The sequence below is a fragment of the Pterocles gutturalis genome, unplaced genomic scaffold (genome assembly GCF_000699245.1).
Source record: "Pterocles gutturalis isolate BGI_N339 unplaced genomic scaffold, ASM69924v1 scaffold22532, whole genome shotgun sequence".
Lineage (NCBI taxonomy): Eukaryota > Metazoa > Chordata > Aves > Pterocliformes > Pteroclidae > Pterocles > Pterocles gutturalis.
In genome coordinates, this window is record NW_010108437.1 from 3,801 (window position 1) to 18,327 (window position 14,527).

Below are 14,527 nucleotides of genomic sequence, written 5' to 3' on the forward strand. Positions count from 1 at the left end.
TAGAGCAGTAGCTTAAGAATAAGAGAACTGAAAAAACCCTCTATACATTTCTACAGACATTCTTCTTCTCCAAGTCTGAAATCTTGTATCACTTTTGGGGGTCCCCTGCCTTGACTTATTACTTGTTCTGAACGTGTACTTCACGATTTGGAAGTTATTCCCAAGATTAACTCATCTCCCGACAATTTGCAAATAATCAATTTCTGAGCCAGCAAGTTCAACTTCACATTCAAACAGAAACAAGTATTCAGTTTTTCACACAAACGTTGCAAAGCATAAGTCACGAGCTGCAGCTCACCGCAGAAATGACTCAACCTGTACAGCTGCTGCACCAACACACCTGGTATTTACGCAGAAACAAGCTTCATCACAAAAGTACCCTATACCTTAAAAATTTTAACAGATATTAATCTATCTTTGATAACATATGCTAACTGGTAACATTTTGTGCTCAGGCTTTAAGCTACATTTAGACTGAACACAGACTACAGTGCTTCCATATACTGCAGGAGGTCAAGAGCATACATCTCCCAAAATTCCTACACCAGCACTAGCACTCCCTAGCCTTTTTTTGGCATTGATATCACTATTCCAGGCTTATGGGCCATCAAAAGCTGGTATTAAGTACAAAAACATAATATCACATTAAAAAGCACTAATGAGTTTGAACAAATATTAAATAATTGTTTTCAATTTAAAGAGACAACAATCAGGATGCATCTGGGCCAAAATGGAGTTTAAAAAAGGCAAGAGAATTATCCCATTTCAGCGGAGGACATTCCTTCAGTGGCTGCAGCTACAGTGACGTGCAGCAGTATGTTGTACCTACCAGTCCCTGACGTTCCGTTTCCATCGTTTAAGCTGAATGAAACAGTAAAAGTAAAACTGTGTGGAAAGGTGCTTTCTGAAGATTTAGTGCATTTCCAAGGACAGGGCATTGGAGGAAAAGGAAAGGAGAGGGAATGTTTAGAACTCATAAAAAAGCAAGAAAAAAAAATACATCTTGCACCCAGGAGAGAATTCCATGACTTGAGAGCTGCTGGAGAAAACTACAGGAGATCCAGTACAAAATCCAGAGCAAAACAATCCAAAATGCATTTTTTGAGGAAAAAACCCATTACTAATATGCTGCTAGATACCAAGTTACACTTCATACCACGACAATTACACAACTGCCTCCAGCATTCCCTGGTACCTGGCAGAGCCAGACTGCCTTCAGCAGAATCTCCATCGCAAGGCAAATCTGTTCTTCTACCAACCGAGACACCTAGAAGTGAAGTGCTAGAAAAACATCTTACTGCTTGCTGACAACTCAGCCCGACGTTTCCCTTTTCGCCCCGTGCGACTTTCATCAGGCAATGCAGGGTGCGACCTTTCCGGTGCAGGCCTGAGCAGTGGTGCTCAATCTCTCCTCGGCAGCTCAGGATGATTTCTGGGCTCAGCGAGAAGTCTTCCATTAGCATGCGCCGGTAATCCAACATTTCACCCTGGCACTCGCTGCTCACTTGTCGACCTGCGCCAAGAGAAGACAACATGAGTTAGTATTAATGCTTGGCAGAGCCCTTCTTGACCTATGCAACCATCCTGTTAGGAGAAAGGGACGATGTCCACACAACGGACAACACCAGATTGCAACAAACGTGCTGGAGCAGATGTGCCGGGGATTAAACCAGCTGTTAGGGTAGGTCCCATCATTTAACCAAACCTGTAAAATAAAGCCAGTCTATGTATTCTATACATTTCTTTTTTTTAAAAAAGGATTCCTGAAAGATTAGGAGAATCTTATTTTGGATCTTGCATTACAGGAGTTGCTTTTGAAGAACAGCTGAAAACGCTCGCTGAACCTGCAGTTCTGCAGCACAGGTCAGCTCTTCCCCGGATGTTCAAAGGCTTGTTTTTCCACTGTAGAAATGGAAGTCACCTCTGGTAACTTACCAGCTTGATATATAATTGGTGGAAGAATTTGTCTGGACAGCAGGTCAAGCATTTTCTCTGAGGAAAAGGTGTTCTAGAGCAACAACACATACTTGCTCAAAGTCAAAAAACAGAATAGAACATGTTACCAAGAGTATATACAGAGTGACTGATAAAACACTGCAGCTGCACAGAAATCTAGCTCTAACACTTAGATCTGCTGTAAGCCTTCCTACAGTCCCCATGTAGACAGTTTGTTGAGTTTTTTAATCAGAAGAAACATGTTGGAATAATCAGTGTTCCTCCTGGGCTATGCTTTGGGGATGAGCCACACGCTGCAGAACCTGTTCCACCGTGAAAGTGGAAGTTAATAGCTGAACAGCAGTTTTCTGCATGTAGTTCAGGAAAGCACTGCCCTACTGCAGGGAGAAGGAAAAAGAAGAACCCACAACTTTTCCCCAAATGGCACACATCATTTCCACATCAATCAGAAGCAATGAGTTATTCAAACTCACAAATGCACAGATTGCTTATGGTGTTACAGCAGCCTTTCCCTCCTGTGTCAGAGACACTGCAGCATGCAGCCCTGCTGCTGAATCAGAAACCACCCAGCTGCACGTCAAGGAGAAAAACAAATAATTCTCCAGTGCAGATCTAGAGGATATAACACGTTGGTTTCCATGTTATGGCAGTTTCAGAGAATCTTTAGTATGGTCCTGCCATACACGGCCCTCTAATGCCTTTAGAACAGCTACTAGTGTTAGGACATCCCCAGCTCACACTAACTTAAATGTATGAAAAGAATATTCTCACACCTTCCTTCTATATATGAAAAACTAGGTAAGAGTTAGAGGAATTAAGGCCTTTACTCAAGTTACTGAACTGCAAGGAAAGAACAACGCTTACAAGAGGCAGAGGACTGAGTATCCCCATCTTTCCCTGAGTGATAATAAACAATTTGCCTACTCTGTGTTTTAACCAAGTAGCAAATTCAATGCTTACTACATAAAGGAGAAAAAAAGCTGCTTGTATTCATAGTGAATAGAAGGATTTGCAATTACTCATCATCAGTCCAGGTGCGATTTACTATTCTGCATTTTCAACTTCTTGCCTACACAACAGGAGTCAGCGTCAGAGGCTTACTCAGCTATTCTGATCTTCAACACAACAGTGATGAAAGCGTTATGAGGAGGAAACTTGCCTCTGAACCAAAGGTTACTTGGAGAAGGAGACTATAAATACACGTTGAAGATGAAGGTCCAAGAGAAGGCTTTAAAATCAAGGTCCCAGCAAGACACACATCCCTTAACTCAGCTCCACTCACCTCTGTGCACAGCAGACTCCAAGCACATCAGCAGATAGGAAAGCCTGGCTTCCCGAGACCGGGGAAGGTTCTCGACGTTACAGCGATACTTCTTCAGATCACTCTTACAGGACTTTGCCAGTGAGTAACTGACTTTGTAGTCTTGGGCGATCAGCTTCTGGCGGGTGGTCAGCGCATCACGACACTGCAGGAAACACGTTGGGATGGCTGATGAGCTCCTGCGCTGGCAGCAGGGAGCTAAACCTGCTGCTGGTAAGTTTTCAAGTTGTGTTGTGAAAGACAATTTTAAAATTCATGCCTTTAAGCTGGACTGCAGTTAAATTTCATTTGTCTCCTAGAAACCACACAGTTAACAACGCACACCAAGGTCAACAGATCAAGGGTTTCACAGGCAGCAGCTCTCTGCAGAGCACTTCTTGAAACTGCTTTTTGTGAAGACCTACGGCTGAGAGCCTGACTCATTCACGGTAACTAGGATCAGTTGCTGACATTTATCCCAGCTGTGGTACATGCTCAACCTATGCCCTCAAGAAACAACTTTTTCAAGTCGCGTTTACAAAATAGTGTGTTCTTTGGATTTGCTCTGCAACGTGCCAAACAGATGACAGCAGATAAAGCAGTCTAACCATGGGAATTTCGAGCCAGCTTCCACAACTGGTGAGGCTCATGAGGATGCACTGCGGCCAAACCCAAACCCAGCAGCTGCAAGAACAACCCTCTACATTTCATCCAAAAAAGGGCCTGTAAAAACACTGCTATGCTTCGTAGCTTTTGGTTTAAATTACATTAAAATTAAATCTGAGGGCAGCAGAGAATTCAGAATAGCTCAGGCAAATTTGTCCATTCTTGGACTGTTTGAAAGGAAGGAAAACAAGAGTGAGAAATAGATTTTGTGTTCCTCCTGCTCTGCAAACTGCACCCTCAGAGCATCCACCCATCTTCTCCCTACCAAGTCATCTGCTACAGCTTTGTCAAACCTCTCAGCATCTTATATTCGTATCTTTGACAGCTGACCATGGACCCCTCAAAAAAACCCCCCATCTCTGTACAACCAAACCCAGGTTATGCAAAAACAGTCCACTTCAGTAACAGGCTTGTACAAAATGAAGCTTTGTTTCAAGCCCTCTGGGATCACTCTCTCAGTTTTGAATTTGTTAATTGGAACTAAGCTTTCAGATAGCTAATGCATTTAAAGAAAAGGAAAAGAGTCTGATCCCTCCAGGCCTCTGAATCGGGCTCCTTCAGCAGAGCTTCTCTGAGGACAGCTTTACAGCTATCCATCTTTGTATCCTTTCAGACAGATTATTTAATTCCATATAATCCCAAACGCTATGATGCTGCTTCCAAAATCACTGAAAGCATTGCTGCCTTCCCGAAACATCGACATCAATACAAACTCTTTTCAGGACTGGCATTCCAGAACAACTTTTTTGTTGTTGTTGTTCTTGTAACCACATCTTCAGGAAAAACATAAGGAAAACATCAGTAACTGAACTGTGCATCTTTCCCACAGAATCTGCTGCTTCACAGTCAGACACTCTTAGCCTTCAAAACAGAAGTGAAACACACACAGCTTCCTGTGTTGAGGCATTTGGGGATTTTGTTTCTAATCTTTATGTTATGACAGCGTTTATCCAAGGCTTACCCCTGCACAGTGCGACTCCTACTTTAAAAACTCAATCACATTGCTACCACTTGAGCTCCATGTCTACCTTTCCAAATTAGCCACCCAAAAGCTTTGATTTATTTAAATCCTTAATCTTAAAGGCTGTAACTTGAGCACAATTAATTCAAGACATCAGCATGTAGCTGGCAACACAAGCATATCAAAATAAAAGCATCTGTTAAAGCAGTCAGTTATCCAGCCACGTAGATGATGGATTTTCCTCAACAATGGACAAGAATAATGTAGCCTGGCCTGATGAATGATCTCAAGATTTCTGCATTAAGGATTTGTCTTGCTAAGACCTACCTTTTCACTCATTGATTCTTCAAACTTGTGATTAAAGAGGCACTTGTAGACTCGGCCTTCCCCAGCCTGAGTCTGTAAAACAGAACAGTAACATTTGCCATTGAAGAAAAGACTTGTAACCCTTAACGAGCAGGCTAAACTACACCTAAACAGACTTGTTTTTTAAACTAGGAATATATTAAAGTTAATATTTCAAATGACAATGCTAGTAGCTTCTATACTATAAAAATCTAAATTTTATTGCATTAAAAAAAATCCGGATGTGTTCACTCTTAGCGAGAATATGTTCAGGTGACACAAGCTAATTCAGACTGAACAATGCAGCTCTCCAGCTCATTGCTGCAGGAGTGCTAAGAGTAGAGTCCGACCAGGCTAACACTGTGCAACAGCCTACCGCTGCAGAAAGCGGCGGTCACTTACCTTTGCTGCCTCCTCCCCATCCCCGTCACTCCACTCCCTGTCACACCACCTCCAATGCCCATTAAACCATTTATGCTAACTCAGTTCATTAACCCACTGGAAATAATGCTTGTTTGTTGGGTGAGTGAATTTAATAGCAGATTTATTGCAAAATGACAGCTACAAGGTGCCTGTTTTCAGCATGACACGATCTCACTCAGGCTCCGCTCTACCATTCCGTTCCTTCTCCCAGTGTGGTTTTGCTTTTTTTAATAAACTGCTGTAGAAAAGAAGGCAAGACGAAACTACTCACATTTTCACAAAACCGTTCTCTATCATCTCGGCAGGCAAAGTAGAGATGCCGGTCCAAGTGGAAGTCATCCGAAGAGAGTTCAGCTACACGAAGAATTGCTTTCTTACACTGGTCAGAAACCTGAATTCGAGGGTCAGTCTCCTCCGCCTCTTTTACCAGGCCCTTTTCCAGGCATGCCACCACCTCTCCTTGCGAGTGGGCATCCTACATGAGAAGAGCAAGACAACACCCATAACCAACCATTTATATAATCAAGTGATCTGTGATTCTGGATAAGCACCAGATAAATTAAGCAACAAACAGTCTACACACAGACTCCAGAAGTGCAGCCTAACCTGTATTTACTTTCATAGGAGGCAACCGTTAATATCTGTGCTATCCACACACTTTATCTATCACCATCCTGCTGACAGTCACCCTGAAATCCCCCCTCCAATGCTCTGAGGTTGGTTTAATGGGACTTAACGAGATTATCACTACTTAGTCACACTGCTCAGAGCAGTTTACCAAAACAGCCAAATTATCTTTAATCTGACATAGCTCTTTTGGCACCATGGCAACAGCAAGCAACAGCATCACATTCAGAACACACTTAGGGGAGAGAAAAATCATAGTTCCTCCATGCTGAGACAAGCCTGCAGTTTGGGTGGTGGTAATCAGTGATGCTAAAAAGGCCACAAAGGAGCCTTAACCAAAGCAGGCTTCTCAGTGTTAATTCCTCCATTAAGAGAATTAAAAAAACCAAACACAAAGCATTCAAGAGTAAATGAAGTCTCAGACAAAGCAGTTCTGGCCCAATACTGTACGCCACATCCACTGTCCCACAAGCCTGAAGACAACTTTGGACCACGACCAGCGACTGCCAATAAATGTAGAGAGCCTGTGCTTTGTCTGAAAGTCTGGAAGGGGCAGGGCAAAGCTGATCAAAGCTCCATTTAGTTTCCTACATCCTTTTTACGTGTTTAGAAAGGGAACAGTACTCCCTCTATACCTCTGTAGAAGGTCTGATTCCTCTAATAAACAAGAACTCTTCCGAAACAGAGCTCTCAAGGCTTCTGCAAGTTTTCTCCTGTGAAGATCACCTTCATTTATGCTGCCCTGCTGTGAGAGGATATTGCTGATAAACTCTTATCAGACCACCTGGAGTATACAACAAGGCATGGAGATTTGCACACATCTGAATCACTCAACCTGGCATTTGCAGGAACCATTTGGGAGTGACCCCTTCAGCTTGCTATGTCAAGCAGATTCACCCGTTGCTGTTGCAGCAGCAGCGAGAGAGCAGTCTCCATAAAACGTGACCATGACTATCCAAAGCCATGCAGCTCTTCCAGAGATTTTTGTTCTGACCTGTCTCCTCAGGCAGGCAGCCTTTGACTCCTGTTTTAACTCTGCTACACTTGCAGCACAAGCAGAATTGGCCAACTACAACGTTGTAAACACAGCCCAGACATATAATCCATTTAAAAGGGCTGTAAGTAGTTTTCTCCTTAAAAAAAGGCAAAACCCCCAAACCCCATACACCCTAAACCTCCTTATTTTGGTTTGCTCTTTTCTTTGAGTGGGAAGTGGTCAACTCCACATGCTGGCCAGGTGGCGGCGTCTTTGAAAAAATGTTATTACATCTCAACAGTCCTTTTAGGACTGAATCCAGAAGGGATCTGAGGAATATTAGTTACCACCACATTACTTAAAATTGTCATTTAGCCATAACCACGCCAAACACAAACACTGTTCTGCAAACCCTTGTGGTCAGTCATGGGCAGTAATTACAACCGAGGAGCTGGCAAGCAGAAATGATTGAAAACAACCACTTTAAGCTCCTCTGACAGTTTTTTGCTCCAGCCTAGATGAGGTTGAAGCTGGGAGGCAAGGTAGGTCAAGACTATTCTCACTCCCCTGCAGCCTCTCCCCACAGGCCAGCGAGGAGGGCACGAGGCAAGCTTTTCCTGCTAGGAAAGTCAGAAGTTCCCTGGTTTCTTGCAGCATGCATCTAGGGTCCTGGTCAGCCACACTATATATGAAAGGAAACCTATTTTTACCAGCCTAGTGAAAGCAGCTTTCCATATGCTGGATGCTGAACCTTTACCGTTGCCTTTCAGGGGCACAACAGGAAATGACTCATTTATTACGAGGGGTAACGGGTTGAAGCTGAAAGAGGGGAGATGGAGATGAGATGTGAGGAAGAAATGTTTTCCTGTGCGGGGGGTGAGGCAGTGGCCCAGGGTGCCCAGAGAAGCTGTGGATGCCCCATCCCTGGAGGGGTTCAAGGCCAGGCTGGATGAGGCTTTGGGCAACCTGGGCTAGTGGGAGGTGTCCCTGCCCATGGCAGGGGGTGGCACTGGGTGGGCTTTAAGGTCCCTTCCAGCCCAAACCAGTCTGTGATTCTATGATCCTATTGCATTACTTTGCAAATACAATTTTTACCTTTGGATAGATCATCCTGCAGTGCTGGATACTCTGCTGCCCTACACTAGAGCAATTTTAAAACCTATCAGACTTAACAGAAATGGAAACACACACAAGCCAACACAGCTGACTGAAAGATGTAGTCCTGCTCTTTTCTCCTACCTTCGAGCATTCATGTGCCTTCTTGTGGTGCCATTTAGTGTTTCTGCTCCCTGTTCATGCTTAAATATCTGTCTAGCCTGGCCAAATGGAACTAAGCACAGAATACAAGGTCCCACAAGGTAAAAAACGACCAGCTTACCACATCCGTACCATAGATCAAAAAGGCGCACAACCCCCGGATCAGGATGCTTGTCACCACACTAAGTACAGTATATTACAGTATCATTACAGGCTAACACCTACTGTATTTGAGATTCTACAATCTCTTATTGCAGACTTGGGGGGGGGGGGAAATGTGTGTATGGTTGCAGTCAACTGTCTTTTTGAGAAGCAGCTGGCCATTAGAAGTGTAACAAGCCCATCCTACAAAGGATGGCAGGAGACTTTTGACACACATCTGTGGTACCTGCATGACTTCACAGCTCTCTGCCACCCAGAGCTGCCTGTTCCCACCCATACTCTATGTGCCACCAGTGCTGCAGGGCCAGCTCAGCTCCGGAGGCATCGACGCTGAGGGTCAGCATCCCACAGCGTGAGCTCTCCCAGCCCTGCTCCAGCAGCGGCTGCCTGGAGCGTACAAGGACATAAACACCTGCTGCAGCCCTGCTGTGGAGTGACTCCCAAAGCCTTTCCTCTATCCAGCACCCTGTTGTCAGAAAGTCTCTACCTAGGAGTTGAAGACCCTTAAGTTCACTCCACAAGCCAGAACTCACCAAAATTGCTGTGGGGGATGGCAGAGTCTAGGACTCATTCCTCCAGTGCAAGGCACTGAAATACAAGAGATAAATGTAAAAGCCGTACACATTTCTTGGAATTGTTGCCTCATCATCACTATAAACCTTAAATGGAGAATTTTAACTGAAAGTTGCAAAGATCTGTTAAACATACTAGATAACAATCTAGCCCAGAGTGTCTTGAAGCTCTGCGTAGTTTTATGAACAGATACAATACTGTCCTACGATACTCTGACCCACAGGAAAATGGAATTAAATTCTAAACGTGCCCAAGCAAACCCCCTTCAGCACACCACTTTGGGCAATTTTAATTCCTATGACCAAAATTCAAACTCCACCAGGCACATGGCTCTAGGCCAAGACACAATTTAAAAAACCTTGTTCTTACTATTCATTTTCCATCACAGATGCTGCCCCCCCACCCCCACGTCAATATAGTTTAAGCTTTGCAATTCTTGTTTATTTTTTCATCATTTTCAGAAGCTTCTCCAGAAAACACTTTATTCTGTCCCAAACCTGACACGCCTCAAGTTCATGACTGACGTAGCTGTAGACTTACAAAGGGAAACTAAAAAAGGGAACAGATAAGAGCCAAGAGAAGAAAGCCACAGCAGGCAGGAGGGTAAAACACAACCTGTCTTACCAGCACAGCACCTCACACCGAACAGCCGTGCTGGCTTGCCGGAGCCAAAGCAGCCAGGCTGTGGAAAACAGCCAGATCTATCGCAAGGCCCAGCCTGGCATTTGACCTGGCCACGAGGGTTAGAGGGACCACACTCAGCTGAGATAACTATCCGAGCTGACAGGACACTGCTGTAACACCACACCGACTCAAAGACCAAGCTGAATGTTATCATCTCCTCCCATTTAGATTGTTTCCCCTCTGTGTCCAGTACTTCTATGAAACTAGGGAAAGTACTCAAAGCACTTGAGTGAAAAAAAATAAAACAATAGGTCTTTTTTTAGTAATCTGAAAAATACTATTATCTGGTAAAGTACGGCAGCAGCTGTGCAATTGACACTTACATAGCCCTCATTATGGCAAATAATCCACTCCAGTTTGGACATCATGGCTAAATCCAGCACCTGGGCAACTATACACCACCGGCTGGTTTGATACAATCCTGGACATCACCGGCACTGGGAAAGCAGCTCATTCTGATAGGCAGCCCAAGGAGAAAAGCTTTGTTGCAATTACCAATTTCAATTTCAAATTAGACCCCTATTGCATGAAGACAAAGCGAGCTTTAAGACCAAATTTGCTATACAGCACGACAGCAACTGGAAAGGTGACTGGAACTACTATTAAACATTTCCCTGTTAACTGGAAGAAAAAAAAAAAACAACTCCACAACACAGACATATTGCAAAACGTAATGCTTTCAATTGAGACATCTGCAGCCTTTCTGCTACATACAGCAAAATGAAGTCTACAGTCAGATCGAGACTTCCAAGCTGTACTTTATGGCTCTTACAGAGGGGAGAACCAACAGGTATCGCGGAAAAGAAAGCACAGAGAACCTCACATCAGAAGCAACAAACCCAGCAAGAACAAAATTCAATTAGGAAGTAGAAAGCAAGCTAAAACAAAAAAAGGATGTATAGAAAAGGAAAATGGTTAGCCAGCAGTGGGGCTTCAAGCAGCACTGTAATTCCAGAACACCTGCTGAAGTGCCTTTTACAGTTAAACAAGACAGTTTATCCCAGTTACTATGATGAAGCTATCATACCGCAATCTAGTAGCAGCCTGATGCAGATGGAGTTAGTGGTCAGTAGTGCTCATCTCCATAAGAAAAGAGATTAATCTTTTCCCTCATCCTCCTCCTCAGGTGCCCAGGTCCTATTTACTACATTCACAGTTACATGCAGTCACACAAAAGGGTAGTGACTGCTTCTCTACAGGCAACTCTCAGAAGCTACAGCATGGAAATAAAACCTGCACCAGCATCTGATGGGAGTAAATTAGATGAGATTTCCACAAAGCAGAAAAGGGCTAGAACAGAACACCAACAAAAGAAATGCTTGCATAGCCATTTATAGCTGTTTCCATAGCAGTATGAAATACTTCAATTGCTTTAAGTGCCAAGGATGACAGCATAACAAAAGACATCGTATGACGGGCTGCGATGCTTTCACAAACCAAGGCAAAATATTCTGGGTTGGGTACCAAGAAAGTGAGGAGTATGCATAAACCACACTAACCCCCATAAAAGGTTCGTTAGTGACTTGCTTTGCTGTTCCACGGAAACTTGCTGATCCAAAGTTTGCAGTTGTTTCCCTCTCCCAGATGCCTGGCAACCCCAGCCCCCCCAGCCGTCCTGACCCTTCTGCGACCAGCACGGTGGGCTCTGCAGTTACGCACACCTGCCTCCCAGCACTGGTTTCACTTCTAGGTGAGATCTGGCTTCGGCTCATGAAATCCACGCTACTGTACCCTTCAGCACTACTATAAATATTTTAATTTATTTTAATTTGGTCTGACCACAGGTAATATGCAGACCTGACACCCAGGACTCTCATATTACACTTCTGATTCCATACTGATCATTAAAAGAAATTCCTCATTTCATGAGGTCCTTCAGGCCACGATTAGAAGAGAGCCTTTACTCTATGGAGAAAGCAAGTTACTCAGCTGTTACTAGTCCAAACCTGCGGTGCCTGAAAGTTCCTCACACTTTTATGGCTGCTTTTGTTCTTGAAAGCAAGTACTTATTTTTTGTGCTTTCTGTTGTTCCGCTAAGTCTTCTGGAATACACTAGCACTTCAATTTAATACACTGTGAATGTGAAGCTGCTTACAGCAGCTAATGACTCAGACAACTAGGAATTTTTTTTTAAACAAAAAAAGTGTGTATTTTTTGTTAAATCTTTTCACCTCATTAATAGTAGATTTAAGAGACTAATTCTTAAAAGTGTGAGAGTTATATCATTTAAAAAGCATTGTAAAAAGTTGATAGGCTAATTTTAACTTTATCCCTAAACATAAAAACTTACTGTAAAAGAAGCCACTCATTCCTGCAGCACTACATAATTACTGCTGCCTGCATTATCTGTGCTGAAGTAGACAGGGAAAGACAGCACCTCGAAAATAACCTCACATCTAGTCACCAGGAACTGTTCTTTGCATCAACCTCCGCTTAAGTCTCATACGGCAAAAGAACACTGATTTAGTAAAACCAGCATGGTATTACTAAGCCTGTACTGCTAAAACGTGACACTAGGTACTACATGTCCTTCAACTGCTTCCTTTTTGGGTGGGCAGGGGAAAGGAGAAGTGAGCAGATAAAAGCTCTTGATCCAGTGTGTCAGCTGCAGCCTGAGAAAGCAGGAAGGGTTATCACACAGGCCACATCACCTCGATAACCTTCCTGCATCAGACTCGACCAGACTGTGAAACAAGCCCAGCAAAAGGCCTGCTTAAGTCTATTGTTTGGATTCATCGTATCGAGTCAAGCCTAACAGAGCGTGATCAAAAAGACAACCACTTACCAGGTCACCTGTTCCCTTACTGCACCTGTGGTGCAGTAAGGGAAGGAAAGACAAATGAAAGTCATCTCTGAACAGCAGTCCCTAATAGAGGAACGACCACTGCTTATTAAAAAGGAACTATACGGGGCCAGGACACCACCCTTCTCAGACAGACGAGATACGCCATGTATTTTCTCAGTCGCAAATAAGATGATAATAGTGTTGCAGCGTCTCCACATAAGTTCCCTTAAGTGAATGACTTTTACAAGACTACTCACAACCTACACAGTCTCTGGATACCTTTTCTCCAGGTCGAATGCTGCCACATTTCAGGAGATTGATGTCAGCCTTGCAGTCATCCATGAAGCCACAGATCAACCGATAATCGCTGAAGATAATGGCTGTCATTTTAGTGATGTACTGATGGCACTGGTATTCTGTGATGTTGCCTCTGTGATCCACCAAACATGACACCAAGAAGCCTTTACCAACTGGCTCATCTGCACACTCCTTGATCTGTTAAAAAAAAAAAATTAAAATACAGTGGCTGCAGCTACTGAATTTAACCTCTTTTAAAAAAACATTCTCAAAGAAACTTGCATCTGTAGCTTCAAAATCTGCTGGCAAAGAAACCCTCTAGGCTTTAGTTTGATTTTCATTAAGTCAGAATATTTGAAAATATTTCACAAATGAGAAATACCTCGTGTGTCCCAGTATCTGAAGAAAGCAAACGCAGCAACCTTGAGGATTATAAACCCTCTTGCTCAATAATCATCTTTCATAATAATCACACTGAACTCCTGCAATCAAGTGAATTTGTAGGAAAAATGCAAGTCTGACAAACCTTTATTTAGAAAACTGAGCATATTACAGCATCACTAAATCATACTTGGAACCCCATTAGCCACTTGACCTCATACCATATAACATTTTGGCTAGAAGTGAGACCGATTCAAAAGCCAACACAATATTTATTGAACTGTTTATAACTTGCTGGAAGCTGAAATTTACTGTAAAGGAAAATCTTCATCAAATTCATTTTTATCAGGCTCTTATAGGAACTGATTGTTGGTACTAAACCATTTGACTCAGTGGTCTGAAAAAAAAAAAATCATGACTAACAAAAGCTGAAAGCTGTGCAGGGATCAGAAAAGCAGCGTACAGGAGCAGACAGGTCCCCAATACAAATCACAGCCTGCACTGCTCAGGGAAGCAGACAGTGAGGCCAAGAACGTCACCTTTGGAAGTAAAAGATGCAGGCAGTTTTGACAGCATCTCCAAAGGAAGTGGAAAACATGGTTGCTGATCAGCTAAGGACACTCCCCGAGGAATACTGCAACAGGAACAGTGCAATGCCTTGCTCCAAGGAGTACCGAGATGACACAGACTCTTTTTAACCCTGGGAAGCCCACACTGAAATATTTGCCCAGGTTGGCATCCCTGGCTCAGGAGTGTGCTAAAACCGCAGCCACAGCGATGCAGAAAGCACGCCTGACAGCCAGACACCAAAGTTCAGCAGCGACAGTTTTCAAGCGATAAATACATGGGCTGACTTGATTACATCAAAGATTTGTTCCTGTACAAATACTGAAGGGCTCATCAACCTAAAGGGAGACCCACAGCAATCAATAATCCAGGCGGGTTCAGATCGCAAGCAGAGGCAGCGCTAAGGGAACGGGCAGGGAACTGTTTTATCAGTTCTCAAATACTAAGATGGCATTTTTACAATGGAAATTAAAAAAAAAACAAAAAACAAACAAACAACCCACCCACCCCACCCCCAAAAAAAACACCAAAAAAGGAGAGCCATCTTGTGGTGGGTTAGCCCTTGGC

The 14,527-nt window shown here is 43.5% G+C and overlaps 1 protein-coding gene across 1 annotated transcript; it reads right to left on the reverse strand.

Annotated features, from left to right (window-relative positions):
* Window positions 1–1,298: 1,298 nt before the first annotated feature.
* On the reverse strand, window positions 1,299–13,210 carry LOC104461165 (Golgi apparatus protein 1-like; the record flags this gene model as incomplete). The annotated part of the gene is made up of 5 exons (XM_010072646.1): window positions 1,299–1,513; window positions 3,239–3,422; window positions 5,211–5,282; window positions 5,923–6,126; window positions 12,995–13,210. Coding segments are annotated over 5 exons (891 nt in total), but the record flags the coding sequence as incomplete, so codon positions are not given.
* Window positions 13,211–14,527: the final 1,317 nt, after the last annotated feature.